Below are 21,718 nucleotides of genomic sequence, written 5' to 3'. Positions count from 1 at the left end.
AAAAAAAAAAAAAAGCCTCGATCGCGATCTGTGGCTCTTGGGCGGCAATTCGGCGGCAGGTCCTTCGCTCCGAGAAGGAGTGGGGGACCCACCGCCGAATTGCCGCCGAAGAGCCGGATGGGCCGCCCTTCTCCGTTGGCCGCCCCAAGCACCTGCTTGCTGTGCTGGTGCCTGGAGCCGGCCCTGGGCCTGTGGGCCCGTTCTTGGGGGGGGGGGGGGGGGGCTCGGGGGGGGGCAGAAGGGGTGCGGGGCCAATGCCAGGCTCACCGGGGCCCCTTGTGCCATGGCAGGGGGTGCGGATTGGCGAGACGGCGGCCAGTGCCGTGGCCCTGAACGTGAACCAGGCCGAGCGGGTGAACGTGGAGCGTGGCTGCAGTGTCCCTGACCCCTGCGACTCCAGCCCCTGCCCAGCCAACAGCTACTGCAACGACGACTGGGACAGCTTCTCCTGCAGCTGTGACCCAGGTGAGGGGCCAGGAGCTGGGCGGGGGCGGGGCAGGGCAGCGTTCTCTGCCCTGCGGTGCCCACACCGGGGGGGTGCAGGGGGGTCACGTGCTGCCTGGCGATCCCTGTGCACAGGATCGGCTCAGCCCCATGTGCAGCTTCAGGGGTATTTGCCCCCCCCCCAGTACAGCCCCCAGGAGCCCCTTGGGATCAGCGGGACACATCTCAGCCAGGCTGGGGAGCTGTGGGGAGCTGATCACACGCGAGGGGCACCCCATGGCTGGCCAGCCCCCTGGAGGACAGCTGGGGCCAAGGCCACCCTGGCTCTGGTGCCGCACGCTCGGAGCATCACTCATCCTCAGCCAGCAGGGGCGGGCAGCCATGGGAGCCCCACGCTGGGGCATCGGGACACTGAACCACCAGGTGTCTCCTCCTTCCTGCCCCAGGTTATTATGGAGACAGCTGTGCCCACGTGTGTGCCCTCAACCCCTGTGAGCACCAGGCCACGTGCACTCGCAAGCCCAGCGCCCCTCACGGCTACACCTGCGAGTGTCCCCCCAGCTACTTCGGCCCCTACTGCGAAAACAAGTGAGATGCCAGGACGTGGGGGGAGGGGGGGGAGTCTGCAGTGCAGGTGCATGCTCTGTGTGGGCGTAGTACTGGGTGTGCGGTGTGGGGGTGTAGGCAGTGAGTGTGCATGCAGTGCAGGTGTGCTCTGTGTGGGCATAGTACTGGGTGTGCAGTGTGGGGTGTAGGCAGTGAGTGTACATGCAGTGCAGGTGTGCTCTGTGTGGACGTAGTACTGGGTGTGCAGTGTGGGGTGTAGGCAGTGAGTGTGCATGCAGTGCAGGTGTATACTCTGTGTAGGGTGACCAGATGTCCTGATTTTATAGGGACAGTCCCAACATTTGGGGCTTTGTCTTACATAGGCTCCTATTACCCTCCAACCCCCATCCCAATTTTTCACACTTGCTGTCTGGTCACCCTAACTCTGTGGGTGTGCTGTGCAGCTGTATGCAGTGTGTATGTGTGTGAGAGAGCACCATGTGGGTGTACACTATGTGTGTGTGCATATGTGTGCAGTGCAGAGATATGGAGTGAGTATGTGAGTGTGCATGCCCCATGCAGGTGTATTCAGTGACTATGTGTGTGCAGTGTAAGTGTACACTCAGGGTGTGTGTGTGCATGCGTGCTGTACAGGCGTATGCAGTGTGTGTGCCATACAGGTGTACTTAGTGAGTGTGTGTTTGCACTGCACATGTACGCTGTGTGTGTGCATATAGTAGAGATTTATGCAGTAATTGTGTGTGGATGGCATGTGGGTATACTCAGTGATTTTGTGTGTGTGTGTGTGTATAGTGCAGGTGTATGCAGTCAGTGTGTCTGTGTGCGCAGTGCAGGTGTTCATAGCAGGTGTGTGTGCCATGCAGGTGTTCAGTGTGTGCGCAGTGCTGATGTACATAGTGTTTGTGTGTGCAGTGCAGGTTACGTGGTGATTGTGTATGTGTGTACATGTGCACAGTGAGTGTGAGCAGGCAGTACAGGTGTGTGCTGGGTGTGTGTGCAGTGCAAATGTAGGCAGTGAGTGTGTGTGTGCAGTGTAGTGTATGTTGGGTGTGTGTGCAGTGTAGGTGTACGCTGGGTGTATATTGGGTGTACATGCAGTGCAGGGGCAGGCAGTGTGTGCCCAGTGTCTGGTAGCATGTTGGGGGCATTGTGTGTTTTGTGCGTATGCAGTGAATGTGCCAGGCGTGTGTGGGAGCAGTGCCAAGAGTGAGTGTGTGTGGGGGGGAGTTGCAGCCCACACGGGTGAGTGCTGGGTGCCCAGCGAGGGCGTGGGGGGGCAGCGTGTGCCGTGTGGGTGCAGGTAACGAAGCTGGGGCTGCTCTGCGCAGGAGTGACCAGCCGTGCCCGCGGGGGTGGTGGGGGCACCCCATGTGCGGCCCCTGCAACTGTGACGTCAGCAAAGGCTTCGACCCTGACTGCAACAAAACCAGCGGGGAGTGTCACTGCAGGGTGAGTGAGGGCGATACCACTGCAGGGGGACGGGGGGAGCCTGGGTTTGCTGGGGGGGATACCACTGCAGGGGGGCGGGGGGGGGGTGCCGGGGGGGGGGGGGGGGGGGGGGGTGCTCAGCCCAGCTGGGGGGATAGCACTGCTGGGCAGTGCCAGTGACCCAGAGCTTAGCTCCAGGGCTTTCGGCTCCTTCTGCCCCACCCATCAGCCCCCTGCTGCAGTCTGGCTGTGCTGCCCGTCCCCTGCCCCCCTGCTTGGCTCTGGCCCTGGGCCCTGTGTCCCCACCCACGCCGGGTTCCCAGAAGGGCTCCAGCAGGGGCCCGGAGCTGAGCAGCACTGGGACAAGCACTCTCATGAGGCAGTTTGAGGGCCCAGGTGGATTGTGAGATTTTTTGCCCTCTGCAGCCTTGGGCGCGGGCTGGTGGGGTTGGGCTGCTGGGCTCTGGTGGTACCTGCCCCATGGAATGGCTCTGCCCATGGCCTGGGCAATAGACAGCCGAGGGGCTGGCAGTGGGACATGGTCGGTGGCAGTGCCTGCTGGCTGTATGGGGGTCCATGCGTGAGCAGAGTTTGGCGTGTCTCAGCGAGTCAGCCCCCCCCCCATGGCACTAACTAGGTCCTGCCACCAGGCTTAGCTGGATGGGTGGGGGCTGTACTCCCCCTCCACCGAGAGGAGCCCCATGGGGCGGGAGGCAATGGGTGGATCGGGTCCTGCAGCGGCCTGTGGGCTGCCTGGTCGATAGATAGGGTTTGGCTGCCCAGGGCTGCCAGCTGCCCCCTGGGGCTAACATCCTGTGTTCTGCCCCCCAGGAGAATCACTACCGCCCGCTGGCCAGCGACTCCTGCCTGCTATGCGACTGCTACCCCACGGGCTCCCTGGCACGGCTCTGTGACCCCGAGACAGGGCAGTGCCAGTGCAAGCCAGGCGTCATCGGGCGACGCTGCGACCGCTGTGATAACCCCTTTGCTGAGGTCACCGCCAACGGCTGCGAAGGTCGGCCCAGCCCCCATGGCACAGCGGGACATGGTCCCCAGGGCATGGCAGGGCCCGGCCCCCTGGGCACAGCGGGACGCAGTTCCCATGGCACAGCGGGACGCGGCTCCCAGGGCATGGCAGGGCCCAGCCCCCAGGGCACAGCGGGTGCAGCCCCCAGGGCATGGCAGGGCCCGGCCCCCTGGGCACAGCGAGTGCAGCCCCCAGGGCATGGCAGGGACCGGCCCCCAGGGCAGGGCCCAGCCCCCAGGGCACAGTGGGTGCGACCTCCAGGGCATAGGAGGATGCGGTCCCCAGGGCATGGCAGGGACTGCCCCCAGGGCACAGCGGGACGCGGTCCCCAGGGCATGGCAGGGCCTGGCCCCCTGGGCACAGCGGGTGCAGCCCCCAGGGCATGGCAGGGACTGGCCCCCAGGGCAGGGCCCAGCCCCCAGGGCACAGCGGGTGCGACCCCCAGGGCATAGGAGGACGCGGTCCCCAGGGTGAGGTGGGGCCCGGCCCCCAGGGCATGGCAGAGCCCAGTCCCCAGGGCATGGCAGGGACCGGCCCCCAGAGCACAGCAGGTGCAGCCCCCAGGGCATGGTGTGGCCCGGTCCCCAGGGCATGGCAAGGCCCGGCGCCCAGGGCATAGGAGGACGCAGTCCCCAGGGCATGGCAGGGACCCTGCAGCAGGAAATAAAGGAGTTGCTGGGGGGCTGGGTCATATTGGATAGCTCCGCTCCACCCTGGGATTGGAGGGTGGAGCTGTCAGTATCAGCAGGGGGCTGAACGGACCGTAGCCCCTGAACTGTGGGCCCCCTGCCGCCCCCTCCACTGGCGAAGGGGGTCTCTGGGCCGCCGGTTGCCAAGGTCTCCCAGCCAGGATGTGGCCCACGGCCCCGGGTGATGTCCCGTCCCCCCGACTCCCTTGTTCCCCAGACTCCCCATGGACCCCGCTGCCTGCCCACCCCCCGGCAGGCCCTTGTCCAGGCAGGATCTGTGATAGCAACCCCCCAACCCGGGGCTGTCCTGTGGCCCGTGTGCCCTCCAACCAGGGCTCCCCTGAGCACACTGAGGTAAAGCTGGTCCCTGGACCTGCCCAGCTGGGGCACCTGCCCGGATACCGCGGGGCTCTCGCTCTGATTCGCCTCTTTGCCATGCAGTGAATTACGACAGCTGCCCCCGTGCCATCGAAGCCAACATCTGGTGGCCCCGCACCCGCTTTGGGCTGCCCGCCGCGTCGCCCTGCCCCCGAGGATCCTTCGGTAAATATGTGCCGCTGCGATGGGAGACGGTGCTCGATGCGCCCTCGTGCCACGGCTGCAGCGTGATGCCCTGTGCCCGCCTGCTCAGGAGCTGAGGGCGCAGGATGGCGCTGACTTGCTGGTGGCAGGGGGTGGGTGGGCAGGGCCGGGGCGCCCCGCGGTGACCCCTGCTGTCTTCCCGCAGGCACCGCGGTGCGGCACTGTGACGAGCACAAGGGCTGGCAGGCTCCCAACCTCTTCAACTGCACCTCGCTGCCCTTCGCCCAGCTCCGGAGCCTGGTAAGTGGCGTCTGCCCAGCACCCTCAGAGCCGGAAAGCCCAGACCCAGCCCTGCCGGGCCCCTCAGCAGCGCCCAGCGCCCTGGCTGTGACTCCAGGGGGCCCCAGCATGCACTGCTCCACCTGGAGAGGTGAGGCCTGGGGTGCGGTGCAGCAGTGCATGCTGGGAGTGGTGCTCCCTGTACGGGCAGCCCCACAGGAGTTGGCCCCCCAGCACCAGGCGCTTTAGACGAGGTCGTGTTGTGCTCTGGGCCAGCCCCAGCGCAGGGGCCATCGGAGCTGCCAGGCTCCCCTTGCCCTGCCCCACACTTCATCCTGGCCCCCCTCAGGCTTCACCTCCTCTCCCAGGCTGGGGGTGCTGGGGGCTCCTCTCCCCATCCAGGCCAGCGGCGTCTTCAGGGGTCTTCACCCCTCTCTGCCTCTGCCCAGGACAAGTGTGTGGGGGGCTGAGGAGCTGCCCTGTCACTCACTGTGGGGAAGGTCCTGACCTGCTGGGCTGTTTAGCTCCCCCCATGCAAAGGTATCGGGGTGGGGGGGGCTCTGCCAGCTTCCTGCAGCAGCTCTGATTGGCTGCCCTTCCCCAGGAGACGGGGCAGTGGGGAAGGCAGCCAATCAGAGGGGGTTTTCCCACAAACTGACCAGTCCCATCCTTGGGGAGGGCATCATGAGAGCTGGGCTCCAAAGGCAGCTGGATCTCAGCCATGAGGCCTCTCCCCAGCCCAGGCTGCATTCGGTCTGGGACTCCCCTGCCTTCCCAGCACCTGGCCCTGAGCCTCCCAGGCCACATTCGGTCTGAGGCCCCTCATGCCCTTGTGTCCCCCCAGGTGCCTAGTGCTGAGGCCCCCAGGCTGCGTTCAGCCTGGGCCCCTCCGCCTCCCCAGTGCCCGGACCTGAGCCCCCAGGCCGTATTCAATCTGAGGCCCCCCTGCCTCCCATGTGCCCGGCCCTGAGTCCCCCAGGCCATGTTTGGTCTGAGGCCCCTCATGCCCCTGTGCCCCTTCCGGTGCCCCAGTGCCCAGCACTGATGACTGCCTTGCCTGGCGCAGGTGGAGCGGCTGCTGCGGAACGAGTCGCTCCTGGACCCGGGGCTGGTGCAGCAGGCGGCCCTGCAGCTGTACAATGCCACCCAGCACACAACCAGCTACTTTGGCAGCGACGTGCGGGTGGCGTACCAGCTCTGCGCCCGTCTCCTGCAGCATGAGAGCCACCAGCAGGGCTTCGGTTTGGCCGCCACACAGGACATCCACTTCACTGAGGTGCCAGCGGGTCGGGAGAGCAGCTGGGGTGGCGCAGGGAAGCCCTGCCAGGCAGGCACAGGGGTGGGGGCTTCAGGTGGCATTGCCTAGAGAGGGAGGGAGCTTGGCTCATGGGCACGGGGGGCTTGTTGTGATCAGAGGATGCTCCCCTGCTGGGGCCACATGTGTGCCCCATGGGGCAAGCTGGAGACTGACCCTGTGTAAAGCAGCTGGCACGGGAACCTGGGAAAGACTCTGAGCACTGCCATGCCTGTCCGGGCTGCCCCTGGGTATGGGCACAGGGTGGCTGGGCGGCTCGGTGACGCCTTACAGGACACAGGCTGGGCATGGCTGGTGGCAGGTGCATGGGCAGGGGGTTGACAGGAAGGATGTGGGACCCCAGTGTCGCTTGGTGCAGGCTGCCCAGGGGACTCCTGGCGCTCTTGTGGCCTGGAGCAGGTGATTCCCCCTCACACCCACAAGCAAAATGCCCGGCTGGGGAGATGGGGCAGGCAGAACCCACAGGGTTGGGTGGGTCCCACGGGGTTGGGCGGGTCCCCCAGGGGCAGGCGGGTCCCAGGTTGGGCGGATTCCATGGGGTTGGGTGGGTCCCCCAGGGGCAGGTGGGTCCCCCAGGTCGGGCAGGGCCCCAGACACCCTGACCCCACGGTGCTGGGTGCCAGCATAAGAGCCATTGAACTGGATCCCCAGATGGCTCCACTGAGACCCGAATGCGACCTTGGCTCAGCCCTGGAGGGGTGGGACCCAGGCGCTCGGTCACCATGGTGACGAGCATGCCTGCCGCAGTGCCTAGCCAGGCCTGTGCTCTGGACCCCGACCCGGGGGTGCCCCGTGTGTCGGCCCAGCAGGGCCCCGTGCTCATGGTGCCACCCTGGCAGAACCTGCTGCGGGTGGGCAGTGCCCTGCTGGACCCCAACAACAAGCGCCACTGGGAGCTGATCCAGCAGACGGAGGGCGGCACGGCCTGGCTGCTGAAGCGCTACGAGGATTACGCCAGCACCCTGGGCCAGAACCTGCGCCAGACCTACCTGAGCCCCTTCACCCTCATCACACCCAACATCGGTGAGGGTGTGGCCGCCGCGTGGGGGGCGTGGCCGCTGCATGGGGGCGTGGCTGTCAAGTGGGGGGGGGCTGTTTCTGAGTGGGCCTGGCTGTGCCCATGTGCGGTGAGGGTGGCAGTTGTCTGGGCCTGGGGGCTTGCAGCAGAGGGCCAGCCAGCTCCTGACATGGCCGGTGAGGGCAGGAGCTGAGGGGGCCAGGGTGACCGGTGGGGGGCTGAGGAGCGTGGGGCTGGGCGGAGGCCGGGTGGGGGACTGAGAAGCGTGGAGCTGAGTGGGCCGACCCCACTGCACCCTGCGCTGTTCCTAGGTGCCGCTGCCTGGCCATGGGGCAGGACGAGGGCACGGATCTGACTAGCCCCACCTGCAGGCATGGCACTGCCCGTAGGGGGCGCGCCTGTCTCTGGCGGGGTGGGGGGGTTATCCTGGAACTCCTCCCTCCCTGGCTGCTCAGGGACGGGCAGAACCAGCTGGGGCTCAGCTCTCTCATGGCTTCCTGGCCCTGGCAGGGCACCCTGGGCTCAGGGTGGGGACATGGCCCCGCAGACCAACCAGCTGTCGCAGCCCCACGCCCTGGGGGGGCCTGTCCAGCCCCAGAGCCAGGCCCCCCCAGCAGGCAGCTCATGGGCTTCGGCGGGGTGAGGGGCTCTCTGGGCACCTCCCCCGGCCCGTGCATCATGGCTCAGCTGGCGCTGGCTCCACAAGGGGTGCTGGCTGCTGTGCCCGGGAGCCGGAAGGGGAGCCCTAGCGTGTTAGGGAGCCCAGCCTTATCCCCCGCAGGGCCCGCTCCTGAGCAGCCCCAGTCCGGGGAAGGTGGGCACTCGGCGCCCCCATGGCTGGGCCCGGGAGTCTCCAGGGCTCCCAGAATCATTGCCATATGTTGGCTTGGCTGCCCAGCCTGGGAGGCCTGTGTGGTGGTGCAGGGGGGCGGCAGCAGGTGGTGGCTGGGGTCTGGGTCCAGGCAGCCGAGCCCTGCAGGGTGTGGATGGGGCCGAACTGGGAGCCAGCATGGGCAGGAGGGTGGGGTGAGCTCGACGGGGGCAGGCTGTGCCATCGGCAGGCCCAGTCCCTCATGGGGGGTCTCTCTGCCAGTCATCTCCGTAGTGCGGCTGGACAAGGGGAACTTCGCTGGCGCCAAGCTGCCCCACTACGAGGCGCTGCGGGGCGAGAAGCCCGCAGACCTGGAAACCACCGTCATCCTCCCCAAAACCGTCTTCCGGGCGCCCGAGGGCAAAGGTGAGTCAGCGGCAGTGCCCCACCGGGGGGCGCCAGCAGGGGGTGGAGCTGGGCAGCACCTATGGGGAGCCCAGGATTGAGGGAGGGCTGGAGGGGGAGCCCTGGGCTGGAATTGAGGGGCCAGCAGGTCGGGAGTGAGGGGCATCGGCAGAGCTGGGGGGAGCCCAGGGCTGGGATTGAGGGGGCAGCAGGTGGGGAGTGAGGGGCACTGGCAGAGCTGGGGGGAGCCCAGGGCTGGGATTGAGGGGGCAGCAGGTGGGGAGTGAGGGGCACTGGCAGAGCTGGGGGGAGCCCGGGGCACCAGCAGAGCTGGGGGGAGCCCAGGGCTGGGCTGTAATCCTAAACCCGCTGCAGCCCTGGGGGAACATGGCACAGCCTGGCGCTCTCTGCGGGCACCGGCCTGTAGTGCAGGGAGTGCGGTGGGACTGGTCCTCGCCTGGGTGTTTGCTGCCTTCGCAGGAGCAAGGTCCGGCCCAGCTCTCACCTACCCTGATTCTACCTCCAGACCCCCCCATGGGCAGTGCCAAGCAGCCCCCCAGCTCTGCAGAGAAGGAGGAGGAGCCGTCACTGGTGACCAGGCACAAGAGGCATCCGAACCTGAGTGAGGGCCAGGCTGTGGCGAGCGTGATTATCTACCGCACGCTGGCAGGGCTGCTGCCGGAGCAGTACGACACGGACAAGCGGAGCCTGCGGTACCCACAGCGCTGGGGAAAGGAGCCCGGGAGGGGCGCTGGGGAGAGGAGCCGGCGGGGGCGGGCAGGGAGAGGCAGTGAAGGCCCCTGTTTACCCTCAGCCAACATGCCATGGCCCTGCCCTGCGGGGTCCCCAGGGGAGCTCGGTCTCCACGGCCCTGCTAGGAACTGGGTTGGGACCCTCCCCCCATCTCCTCTGGCAGGTAGCTGTGGCACAGGAGCGCAGGCAGGGGCAGGTAGCTGTGGGGGGCAGAGACACAGGGGGCGCAGGTGGGGGCAGGTACCTGGAGGGAGCAGAGACACAGGGGGCGCAGGTGGGGGCAAGTAGCTGGGGGGAGCAGAGACACAGGGGGTGCAGGCGGGGGGCAGGTAGCTGGGGGGAGCAGAGACACAGGGGGCGCAGGCGGGGGGCAGGTAGCTGGGGGAGCAGAGACGCAGGGGGCGCAGGCAGGGGGCAGGTAGCTGGGGGGAGCAGAGGCACAGGGGGCGCAGGAGGTGGGCAGGTAGCTGTAGGGGGGCAGAGGCACAGGGGGCGCAGACGGGGGGCAGGTAGCTGGGGTGGGCGGAGCACACAGGTCCCGGTCCTTGGGGCCGAGGTGAGGCGGACGCGTGGCGCTGGGTCCCATGGCCCCGGCTGTTCCTGCAGGGTCCCCAAACGGCCCGTCATCAACACGCCGGTGGTGAGCATCAGCGTGCACGCCGAGGAGCAGCGGGGACCGCAGGCGCTGGAGAAGCCCGTCACCGTGCAGTTCCGGCTGCTGGAAACGGAGGAGCGCTCCAAGCCCATCTGCGTCTTCTGGAACCACTCCATGCTGTGAGTACCCCCGGCCGGGCCCAGCCCGCCCCCTGCGAGGGAAGTCTCTGGGGGACCCTGGTGAGGTGACAGGGCCTGCGAGCCCAGAGCCCCCCCCAACTCCGGCTTTCCTGCTCCCCAGGCCTGGCGGGGCGGGCGGCTGGTCAGCCAGGGGCTGTGAGCTGGTCTTCAGGAACGAGAGCCATGTCAGCTGCCAGTGCAGCCACATGACCAGTTTCGCTGTGCTGATGGACATCTCCAGGAGAGAGGTGAGCAGGCAGGGGGCAGGGCCCCAAGCCAGGGGGTGGAGCCATGGGCGGGGTCACAGTGTTAGAGGTGAGAGGGGGAGGAGCCCAGTTATCCAGAGGCGGAGCCATGGGCGGGGTCACAGTGTTAGAGGTGGGGTGGGGCCCCATTGCCCAGGGAGTGGGGCTATGGGTGGGCCCACAGTGTAAGGGGTGAGAGGGGGAGGAGTCCCATCCCCAAGGAGGTGGAGCCATGGGCAGGCCCCATGTGAGAGAGGGTGGGGCTATGGTGATCTCTGAGCCCCGAGCTGGTTGGGGGGCGGGGCCCATGGTGCCTGGCTGCTGCTCAACGAGCCCCCCTTTGCCCCCCAGAATGGGGAGATCCTGCCGCTGCAGACCATCACCTATGCCTCCGTGGCCGTGACACTGGGCAGCCTCCTGCTCACCTTCCTGGTGCTGGCTGGCCTGCGCGCCCTGCACGCCAACCAGCACAGCATCCGCAAGAACACCGCCGCCGCCCTCTTCCTCGCCGAGCTCGTCTTCCTGCTGGGCATCAACCAGGCCGACGTCCCCGTGAGCCTGTGGGCAGGGTGGGCGGGGGGGCTGGACCAGCCTGGGTCCCTCCTGCAACGCGACTGGCACAGGGGTGGGCGCTGAGCGGTCTCGTGACCCTTGTGCAGGCGGTGGCTGGGCCCTGTGCCTCCGCATGGAGCCCCGGCAGGGCTGGCTGAGCCCAGGCATGGAGGCCCTGCAGTGTGCAGTCTCCCAGCTGGGGGCAGCAGGGCACCCCAGAGCCTGTGGGGCACACGCTAACTGGGGTGTCCTGGGGCCTTTCCCTGGCTGTGCTGGCTCCTCCCATTCCCTAACGCCCGGCTCTCCCCGCAGTTTGCCTGCACCGTGATTGCCATCCTGCTGCACTTCTTCTACATGTGCACCTTCGCATGGCTCCTGCTGGAGGCGCTGCATCTCTACCGCATGCTGACCGAGGTGCGGGACATCAACCACAGCCCCATGCGCTTCTACTATATGGTGGGCTGGGGCGTGCCAGCCTTCATCACAGGTGAGCCCGGCGCTGCCCTGCCTCCCTGCTGGGGCTATGTCTGCTCCCATGTCTCCGCTGTCAGCAGCTGGGCAAGACAGCGAGGGGAATGCTCTCGGCAGGCTGGGAGGAGCAGGGCGCCCCCGCCCCCCATGCTGCCTGGGAGTTCTGTACTGAGCCCTCAGCAACCAGTTATCTAGTGTGGATGCCTCTGGAGTCACAGACAGTCCCCTGGGGCATTCCGGCCTTTGTGATAGCTGGTCACTCACCACAGATCACAGCAAGGTTCAGGTCACTCCCAGTCCCAAAGGACCAGTCACTTCCCCCTAGGGTGACCAGATGACAAAGGTGAAAAAACGGAACGGGGGGGGGGCGGCGGAGAAGAAAAAAAAAAAAAAAAGCTGCCCGACCCCCCCCCCCGGCACCAGCTCGCCTCGTCTCCACTTCCCCCCATAGGGGAAGATGCCCAGCTGGTGCAATCCCGCCCACTCAGCAGCATTTCAGGCAGGCGGCAGTTCTGCCCTGCAGCACAGAGCACCCCGGGATTAGGAAGCGAACGGCTGGGGCGTGCTCAGCCTGCGGCCGCTGTGACCCCACCAAGTTGCCCTGTGCGTGGGGTGAGTCTGTCCCCACGTACAAGAACAGCCTGTAGCGCCGACCCGCCCGCGGCCCGTCCCTGCGCTGCAGCCCCGGGAGGTTCGGGGCAGGGCATGGCATGCGCAACAGCTGGGCAAAGGGGCCGGGGGACACGGGAGGCCTTGAGGAACAGGGGCCGCCAGCCGCCCCAGGGGAGGGGGCCAGTGGGCGGCAGCTCTGCCCCTCAGGCTCGGGGTCTGGGCATGGCACTGGCAGCCCGGCCGGGTGTGACGATGCGGTTCTGGCGGAACCCAACTGAGAGTGCCAACTCAGGACAAATTGCTCAAACAGGGCAGTTACAGCCCAAGGCTGGGGTTTTTCCACCTCTAAGGCAAACCAAACCAGCCGGACTAAGAGGACTTCGGTCTCACCCCACTGGCTAACCGCAAGTCTCACAAGCAATCTCCTAGACACTCCAGTTTCCCAGTATTACCACCAGTGCCACTCGTTATGGGGACAAATGGTTATGAAAACCAATACCCCAGTAAAAGAAAAAGGTTCTCCTGATCCCAAAGGACAAAGCCCCAGACCCAGGTCAATATACAAATCAGATCTTACCCACAAATCACGCTGTTGCCAATCCTTTAGAATCTAAAATCTAAAGGTTTATTCATAAAAGGAAAAGGATAGAGATGAGAGTTAGAATTGGTTAAATGGAATCAATTACATACAGTAATGGCAAAGTTCTTGGTTCAGGCTTGCAGCAGCAATAGAATAAACTGCAGGTTCAAATCAAGTCTCTGGAATACATCCCCCGCTGGGATGGGTCCTCAGTCCTTTGTTCAAAGCTTCAGCTTGTAGCAAAGTTCCTCCAGAGGTATGAAGCAGGATTGAAGACCAAATGGAGATGAGGCATCAGCCTTATATAGTCTTTTCCAGGTGTAAGAACACCTCTTTGTTCTTACTGTGGAAAATTACAGCAAAATGGAGTCTGGAGTCACATGGGCCAGTCCCTGCATACTTTGCTGAGTACAAGGCGTATCTGCCTTCTTTCAATGGGTCCATTGTATAGCTGATGGTCCTTAATGAAAGTATAGAAAGTACGATTATTAAGTTTGCGGATGATACCAAACTGGGAGGGATTGCAACTGCTTTGGAGGACAGGGTCATAATTCAAAATGATCTGGACAAATTGGAGAAATGGTCTGAGTTAAACAGGATGAAGTTTAACAAAGACAAATGCAAAGTGCTCCACTTAGGAAGAAAAAATCAGTTTCACACATACAGAATGGGAAGAGACTGTCTAGGAAGGAGTACGGCAGAAAGGGATCTAGGGGTTATAGTGGACCACAAGCTAAATATGAGTCAACAGTGTGATGCTGTTGCAAAAAAAGCAAACGTGATTCTGGGATGTATTAACAGGTGTGTTGTGAGCAAGACACGAGAAGTCATTCTTCCGCTCTACTCTGCTCTGGTTAGGCCTCAGCTGGAGTATTGTGTCCAGTTCTGGGCACCGCATTTCAAGAAAGATGTGGAGAAATTGGAAAGGGTCCAGAGAAGAGCAACAAGAATGATTAAAGGTCTTGAGAACATGACCTATGAAGCAAGGCTGAAAGAATTGGGTTTGTTTAGTTTGGAAAAGAGAAGACTGAGAGGGGACATGATAGCAGTTTTCAGGTATCTAAAAGGGTGTCATAAGGAGGAGGGAGAAAACTTGTTCACCTTAGCCTCTGAGGATAGAACAAGAAGCAATGGGCTTAAACTGCAGCAAGGGAGGTCTAGGTTGGACATTAGGAAAAAGTTCCTAACTGTCAGGGTGGTTAAACACTGGAATAAATTGCCTAGGGAGGTTGTGGAATCTCCATCTCTGGAGATATTTAAGAGTAGGTTAGATAAATGTCTATCAGGGATGGTCTAGACAGTATTTGGTCCTGCCATGCGGGCAGGGGACTGGACTCGATGACCTCTCGAGGTCCCTTCCAGTCCTAGAATCTATGAATCTATGAATCTATAATGGGCCATCAAGCAGACTAGGCAGAGCTAACACCAATTTGTCTGGGATGTCACCCAGCAGCCTAGCATAAGTTTGAAGTACAGACAGTATAGAGCCAATATTCCTAACTTCAACTACAAAATTGATACACACATACAGACAGCATAATTATAACCAGTAATTCATAACCTTGTCTTAGACACCCCATTTGACCCCCTTTACACAAGATCTGGGTGCCACTACAGGACCTTGGTTGCAACAATGATCTATATGGTCCCAGATTACATCAATAACGTCACACCGGGTGCCTCTCCCACCTTCACGCAGCTTGAGACACTGGACAAACAAGCAATTTTGTCCTCCCCAAATCCCCGCCCTGGTCCTACCTTCTTCATGGCCGTGCAACGCACGCTGGTGTCACCCCCTCCCTCCAGTGCTTGCGCCGCCATACAGCTGATCAGCGCAAGCCTGGGAGGGAGGAGGAATGCGGCATGCTTGGGGAAGAGGCGGGGCCAGGGCGGGGATTTGGGGAGGGATCCAATGGGGCAGTGAGGGGGCGGGGCTGGGGGCGGGTCCAGGGTGGGGATTTGGGAAGGGATCCGATGGGGGAAGGAGGGAGCGGAGTCGGGGCGGGGGGGGTGGCACGAGCCCCTCTGGGCTCCGCCTGTGCGCTGGAGCGGAGGGCAAAATTGCTTGTTTGTCCTGCGTCCCGACCGAACATCGGTCGGGACGCGGGACAAACAAGCAAATATAGGGACACTCCCGATAAAATTGGAATGTCTGGTCACCCTACTTCCCCCAGCTCAGTTGCACCTTAGATCTCACCCCAAGGACAAGGCTTGCAGCCAGTTCTCTAACAAACCAGCTACAGAGTTATTAGCTAGGAAAAGGTAACGAGGGTTACTGACGAGGTTACAGCAGGTAACAGATACACAAATGAGTTCCAATCTTAAGTTTCAAAAGGTAATAGAGGCTTCTATGAGAAGCCAGCTCTATGTGTCCTTTAGGGCTAACCCAGGCCAACCAGCTGGGCAGCTCTTGCTTATGCCTAGAAACACTTGGACCCCAGCGTCCAAGCAGCACAAAGATCCCAAGTTTCTTTTGTTTGGGGGTTTGATCCCCCTCCTGCCATGTGCTCTGAGCTGCAAACTCAGCTGCTGGGAGGAATCCACTTGCCTGACTCCACTTCACGGGGACGAGGGAGAACAAATGTCTTTTGTCCTCTCGCTGACGGTACGTAGGGACGTTCCAGTGGCAGGTCTGGTATCCACGGACCTCTCCCATGGGGCAGGGCGTCACCCCTTCTTTGGAGACCAGCCCTTCGCACTAGCTAACGTCTCTCTGGGCTGTTGGGACCGGCTCACAATCCGACCCCTCAGATGTCACCTTGCGATAAGGGATAGGGATGTTCTGGGTGAGATTGACGCCGGTAGCCGCTCCCAAGCACTCAGTAAAGACTGACCGCATCCTTCCCGGTCTGAGGGCTCATGGATTGCTGGCTCCTCCGTACCCTGCCAGGATGTGATGTGATGAGCCATGCGGCTCCTCTCTTCGCAGGGCTGGCTGTGGGGCTGGACCCCGAAGGCTACGGGAACCCCGATTTCTGCTGGCTCTCCATCTACGACACACTGGTCTGGAGCTTCGCTGGGCCCATCGCCTTCGCTGTCTCGGTGCATATGGGGGCAGTGGGGGTCTCAGAGGCTAGTGCATGGGGCTGGGGAGACACAGGGAGGATCAAAGGGCAGCAAGACCAACAGCAGCATGGTCTGGCCTGGGCACCCCCCCAGTCCCCCTGCAGGGTATTTCCCCCCAGCTGGCCCGGGCACCCTCCCAATCCCCCTGCAGTGGTATCTGCCCCCAGCTGACCTGGGCACCCCCCCCCCCCAGTCCCTCTGCAGTGGTATCGCCCTCACTCACCCTGCAGTGACACTCCCTGCTGGTTTTGTTGCAGTCAGGGTCGAAGCCTTTGCTGACGTCACAGTTGCAGGGGCCGCACATAGGGTGCCCCCACCACCCCCGCGGGCACGGCTGGTCAATCCTGCATAGAGCAGCCCCAGCTTCGTTACCTGCACCCACACTGCACACACTGCCCCCCCCCACACCCCATCGATGGGGTCCCGGCACTCACCCATGTGGGCTGCACCTCCCACCCCACACACACTCATTCTAGGTGTGGGGGGGGGAGACTAGGAGTCAGGACTCCTGGATTCTATCCCTGCTGGGGGGGGTGGGTCTACTGGTTAGAGCAGGGCGGTTGGGAGCCAGGACTCCTGGGTTCTCTTCCCAGGCCTGCCACTGACTTTCTGTTTGACCTGGGACAGGCCCCTTTGCCTCTCAGTGCCTCAGTTTCCCCGCTGAGGTCCCCTGCTGGGGAGAGCCATGAGGGTCGAGGGAAGGGCCTGGGCCAAACAGACCTGCTGCTCTCCCTCCCACTGGCCTCCAGATTCCTCCTGTCATGCGGAGCCAGGAAGGGAACCCCTCTACCATGAATTCCTTGAAAGTGTCCCAGCCCAGCTGGACCAGGGCTCTGACCTGGGGGCTGCTTCCCGTGGCTTGTGCCGGGGCAGCCGCATCCCCACTTCTGCCTTGGGCTCTGCGCTATGGCCACTTGGGCAGACTGTGGGGAGGGGCAGGGGGCCATGGGTACGGGCAGGGGGGGCCCTGGGCCCTGCCTCGCACTGCTGACCCACCCTCTCCCTCCCGTAGATGAGCGTCTTCCTCCATATCCTGGCCACCAAAGCCGCCTGCCTGGCCCAGGAGCGGGGTTTTGAGAAGAGGGGCCCAGTGTGAGTCTTCCCCCTCCCCTCCCCGGTGCCTGGCACACTGCAGCAGAGCTGGGCAGCCCTGGCTGGCGGGGCAGCACAGGAAGTGCTGACTGAGGCCTGCTCCCAGGGGGAGGGAACCTGGGGGGTGTTTCTTGGGGGTGGGGCAGCTTTGCTGGGGGAACAGCCTCTACCCCTTCAGTGAGTGCTGCAGGGGTGGGTGTGAGGCGTTGTGTGCGGGGGGCTGTATTGTGCAGCAGGGTCTGTAGGTAGCGGTTCGGGTGTGGGGGAGAGGTCGGTGCGGGCGGGGTTGGTGTGGGCGGGCAGGGGAAGGATCGGTGCGGGCAGGGTTGGTGTGGGGGTGGGCAGGGAGGGGTCGGCACGGGCGGGGTTGGTGTGGGGGCGGGTGAGGGAGGGGTTGGTGTGGGCGCGGGAGGGGTCGGTGCAGGCGGGGTGGTGTGGGCAGGCAGGGGAGGGATCGGTGCAGGCGGGGTCGGCATCTCTGGCCTGGCCTGACCCCTCTGCCCGGCGCAGGTCGGGGCTGCGGGCGGCATTCCTGGTGCTGCTGCTGGTTAGCGCGACATGGCTCCTGGCCCTGCTCTCCGTCAACAGCGACACCATCCTCTTCCACTACCTCTTTGCCGGCTTCAACTGCCTCCAGGTATGGCGGGGCAGGGGGCGGGGCCTTCCCCCAGGAGGGGTGGGGCCTTTTCCCAGCGGGGGCGGGGGTCTCCCCAGTTTGGCCCAGAAGCTGAGCTTGAGTAGAGGTGACCCGGAGGCCCCTGCAGCCCTGCGTGGCCCTGTTGGCCCAGAGCTGGCCTCACACCATGGTGCCGGGGGGGGGTTGTGCTGTGATGGCTAGGGGCGATCTGGGCCCGGCACAGAGATCCCCTCTGGAGGAGCCCTGTGCGGGCCCCTGCCCCCAGAGCCATCACCCCCGGCAGGAAGCGTGGCAGCACGTTGGGGCAGGGGCCCTGGCTCATGGACCCCCCCGGCTCCATTCGGGCCCCCCGGCCCAGCTCAGTCCCAGCAGGCTCTGACCTGCCCCTCGCGCCCTCCCTCAGGGCCCCTTCATCTTCCTCGCCTGCATCGTCTTCAGCAAGGACGTGAGGAAGGCTCTGAAGTTCAGCTGCAGCAAGACGCACAGCACAGACCCCGCGCTCACCACCAAATCCACCCTGACCGCAGTGAGTGCCGGCCCCGCACAGCCAGAGTAACTAATGCCTTGGCCTGGCTCTCTGCCCTGAGCGGCGTCATCTCTACCAGGACTGGGCTGGCAGGGCTGCGGGTCGGGAGTGAGGGGCACCGGCAGAGCTGGGGGGTTGGAGGGACCCCAGGGCTGGGTTGGCAGGGGCTGTGGGTTGGGAGTGAGGGGCACCAGCAGAGCTGGGGGGGACCCCAGGGCTGGGCTGGCAGGGGCTGCGGGTTGGGAGTGAGGGGCACCGGCAGAGCTAGGGGGACCCCAGGGCTGGGATGGCAGGGGCTGTGGGTTGGGAATGAGGGGCACCGGCAGAGGTGGGGGACCACAGGGCTGGGCTGGCAGGGGAGGGGCAGCAGGCTGAGTGGGAAATGTCAGAGGAAGCAGTGACTCACTGTCCGCCCCCCTGTTCTCTGCCCCCTGCCCCCAGGCCTACAACTGCAACAACACGTATGTGGCTGGCCGGCTGTACCACACGCCCTTCGGTGCCTCCACGGGCTCCCTGTACAGCACCGTGCACTCCGGCAAGAGCCAGCACAGCTACATCCCCTTCGTGCTCAGGTACCACCCGCCCTGCCAGGGTCCCCCGGGGCAGCGTTGGGCCGTGTGGGGGGGCTCGGGAGCCCAGCGTGGCCGGGCCCTGCGTGGCTCTAGCGTCCCGGACGTGTTTTGCAGGGAGGAGTCTGGGCTGAAGAGCTGCCAGGTGCCCAGTGGGCAGACAGACCCCGGTGCCCACTTCCTGGAGGCCACGGACCAGCCGAACGGTGAGGAGGGGTGGAGCGGTGCTGCCCTCTGCTGGGTGACGCAGGGCGGGCGGCTAGCGACAGCATCCTCTGGTGGCTGCCACACCGGAGGGGCCCATTGGCTCGGGGGCAGAACGGGGGTGTCTGGAGCCCAGCACCAGGATCCACCTCCCGGCTATGCCCTAGGCTGGGAGTGGCCCTGCAGGCCGGTGGCCTGGTGTGGGGAGCTGGCCCGGCTGGGGGTGGGGGCGCGGGCACCTTGCTGAGCTCTCTGTGTGACCCTGCCCCAGAGCACGACACGGACTCGGACAGCGACCTGTCCTTGGAGGACGACCAGAGCGGCTCCTACGCCTCCACCCACTCCTCGGACAGCGAGGACGAAGCGTTCCCGGGGGAGCCCTGCTGGGAGAACCTGCTGGGCCCCCCCGGCGAGAAGCTGCCGCCACACAGCACCTCCAAAGGTAACGGCGGGACCTGGGGGCTGCCCGCAGGGGAGGGAGCAGCCCCCACAGCGGGTCAGCGCCCGGGAGCCCCGTTCTGGGAGGGGAGGTGGCTAAGCCGTGGGGCTGGGCAGCGCCCTGCTCTCTTGGCTGGCACCTTTCCACCCCTGCCCTGGCTGTCCTGTAACCCCGGGTGCCTGCCCCACCCCGGGTGCTGCCCTCCCCTCGCCTGCCCCACGCTGGGTGCTGCCCTGCCCTCGCCGGGTGCTGCTCTCCCCTCGCCTGCCCTCCCCTCACTTGGCCCACCCCGGGCGCCTGCCCTCCCTGTGCCTTCCCCACATCAGGCTCCTGCCCCATGCTGGGTACCTGCCCTCCCCTCGCCTGCCCGGCGTGAGCAGGAGCGGTCCCCGGGGTGGTGGGGAGCTGGCTCCAGGGTCCCCGGCTCACTGTGCTCTCCCCCAGTGGATAACCCGCCGGCCCACGGCAAGCCCTACTGGCCGGGGGAGTTTGTGACCACGGCCAGCGAGAGCGATGGGCACGCCGGCCCCGAGACGCTGCGGGTGGAGCCGGCCGCAGGGCAGATGTGGCTGGGACCCCTGGAGGAGGCACCCAGGGAGAACGGGGAGGCCCTGGACAAGAACGTGCTGGTTCCGCTACCCAACCCCACTGCCCAGCCCCAGAAAGGTAAGCGGAGAACCCAGCACCCCCGCACCCCGGGGTGGGGGCCCAGCACTGCACTGCAAGGCTGGCGGGAGGGTGCTGTGCAGGGCAGGGTCCTCCACAGATACCACTGAGTGGGTGTGGGGTGCTCCAGGGGCTAGAGTAGGGTTACCATACGTCCGGATTTTCCCGGACATGTCCGGCTTTTTGTTCCTCAAATCCCCATCCGGGAGGAATTTCCAAAAAGCCGAACATGTCCAGGAAAATAGGGAGGCATGGTAAGGGGACCCCGAGTGCGAGTGGCTGCAGCAAAGCCAAACCTAACAACTCCCCCAATCTGCTCTCCACCGCGGCGGGGGCCGAAGCAACTTCCCCAAGCGCAGCAGCAGCCAGAGCCCGGGGTACGGGAGGGAGGGGAAATGCAGGGTGCTCAGGGGAGGGGGTGGAGTTGGGGCGGGAACTTTGGGGAAGGGGCAGAGTTGGGGTGGGGCAGGGAAGGGGTGGAGTTGGGGCGGGGCCAGGGGTGGGGAAGGGGAGGAGTTGGGGCGGGGCTGAGGCCCCGTGGAGTGTCCTCTTTTTTCACTGTTTAAATATGGCAACCCTAGAGAGGGTCCTCAGAGCTTCCCCTATAGACACAGCAGAGCCTGGCGTGGCTTCTCCAGCCCTTCGCCGGGTGGCATTGGCCCCGCGTGGCAGCTGGTGGTCGCAGGCTTCTGCCAGGCCGGGACTGACCAATTCTGCAGAGAGGCAGGCGCTGTGGGTGAGGCGAGCCTGGCAAAGCCGCAGGAGCTGCTCCGGCCCCGCTGGCTGCAGGATCTGGGAGCCCAGGCTGGATGGGCCGGCTCTGCTCCCATGGGGCGATTCCTCCGTCTGCAGCGCGGCACAGGGCGCCTGCCCAGGACAGGAACCGGGAGGGTCCCCCTCACCCCCGCCCCGGCTGCAAGCCCCGAGCATCTCTCCTTGTCCCAGCCACATGCCCCCATCTCCCCCCACCCGGCCTCACGGCCCCTCCCATCTCCCCCTACCCCAGCCTCATGGCCCCTCCCATCTCCCCCTGCCCCGGCTTCACGGCCCCTCCCATCTCCCCCCGCCCCGGCCTCACGGCCTCTCTCCTCTCCCCCTGCCCCGGCCTCACGGCCCTTCCCATCTGTCCCCGCCCCGGTCTCGCGGTCCCTCCCATCTCCCCCCCCCGTCCGGCCTCACGGCCCCTCCCATCTGTCCCCGCCCTGGCCTCACAGCCCCTCCCATCTCCCCTCGCCCCAGCCTCACGGCCCCTCCCATCTCCCCCTGCCCAGCCTCACGGCCCCCCAACTCCCCCCGCAGGGATCCTGAAGAAGAAGTGCCTCCCCACCATCAGCGAGAACAGCATCCGCCCTGTACCCAGTGAGCTCTCGGCCCCCCCGCCGGGCACGGTGGCATCACGCGGCTCCTCGACGGGCAGTGAGGGCAGCCGGGGGGGCAGGGTTCTGCCGCGGCCCCGCCAGACGCTGCAGGAGCAGCTCAACGGGGTGACGCCCATCGCCATGAGCATTAAGGCCGGCACGGTGGACGAGGACTCCTCCGGCTCCGAGTGAGTAGGTGCCTGGGGCCGAGCCTGCTGCCAAGGTGCTGCCTGGAGACCCTCTGGATTCAGCAGGGCAGGGGCAGGCCACTATCCCGGCCTGCCACTGACCCCTCCTGGCACCCACCTGCAGGGCAGCCAGTGCCACAGCCCTGCCCGGGATCTGGCTGTGGGGGGAGGCTGTGGAACTGCTCCCTCGGCACCCCAACCTCCCCCCTCCCCCCAGCGCCGGCGTCAGCCTCCATCACCCCAGGAGGTGAATGTGCCCATTCAAACCCACCAGGCTCCGCCCCCCCAGATGGCTCCTCCCCTGACCTAGTGCCCCCACGGCTCTGCCCTCGCTCTGGGCCCGGATCCTGCCCCCCCGCCAGGGTGAATCCCAAGTGCTGGACTGGGCTATGGGGCCGGACCCTCAGTTCCCCCCATCCCCAATTCCATGCAGGGTTCGGCCGCCCCCTGCGAGTCACAGGATGGGCCGAGCTGTCCCCAG

General features: G+C 64.9%; 1 protein-coding gene across 1 annotated transcript in view; it reads left to right on the top strand.

Annotated features, from left to right (window-relative positions):
• LOC112125774 (cadherin EGF LAG seven-pass G-type receptor 2) overlaps nt 1-21,718 on the top strand; it is a 64,807-nt gene that overhangs the window by 42,852 nt on the left and 237 nt on the right. The window contains exons 12-34 of the mRNA XM_026663011.1: nt 291-465; nt 891-1,032; nt 2,340-2,460; nt 3,271-3,454; nt 4,597-4,698; nt 4,883-4,977; nt 6,023-6,232; nt 7,111-7,294; nt 8,383-8,526; nt 9,032-9,218; nt 9,865-10,032; nt 10,154-10,280; nt 10,629-10,829; nt 11,142-11,316; nt 15,422-15,534; nt 16,571-16,650; nt 17,161-17,287; nt 17,691-17,813; nt 18,255-18,385; nt 18,500-18,588; nt 18,858-19,028; nt 19,470-19,691; nt 20,991-21,237. Coding sequence (XP_026518796.1) covers nt 291-465; nt 891-1,032; nt 2,340-2,460; nt 3,271-3,454; nt 4,597-4,698; nt 4,883-4,977; nt 6,023-6,232; nt 7,111-7,294; nt 8,383-8,526; nt 9,032-9,218; nt 9,865-10,032; nt 10,154-10,280; nt 10,629-10,829; nt 11,142-11,316; nt 15,422-15,534; nt 16,571-16,650; nt 17,161-17,287; nt 17,691-17,813; nt 18,255-18,385; nt 18,500-18,588; nt 18,858-19,028; nt 19,470-19,691; nt 20,991-21,237 — 3,518 coding nt within the window. The remainder of the gene's footprint in view (nt 1-290; nt 466-890; nt 1,033-2,339; nt 2,461-3,270; nt 3,455-4,596; nt 4,699-4,882; nt 4,978-6,022; nt 6,233-7,110; nt 7,295-8,382; nt 8,527-9,031; nt 9,219-9,864; nt 10,033-10,153; nt 10,281-10,628; nt 10,830-11,141; nt 11,317-15,421; nt 15,535-16,570; nt 16,651-17,160; nt 17,288-17,690; nt 17,814-18,254; nt 18,386-18,499; nt 18,589-18,857; nt 19,029-19,469; nt 19,692-20,990; nt 21,238-21,718) is intronic.

Source organism: Terrapene carolina, unplaced genomic scaffold, assembly GCF_002925995.2.
Source record: "Terrapene carolina triunguis isolate 2854851 unplaced genomic scaffold, T_m_triunguis-2.0 Scaffold31888, whole genome shotgun sequence".
Classification (NCBI taxonomy): Eukaryota; Metazoa; Chordata; order Testudines; family Emydidae; genus Terrapene; species Terrapene triunguis.
This window is presented reverse-complemented; position numbering and strand designations above follow the sequence as displayed.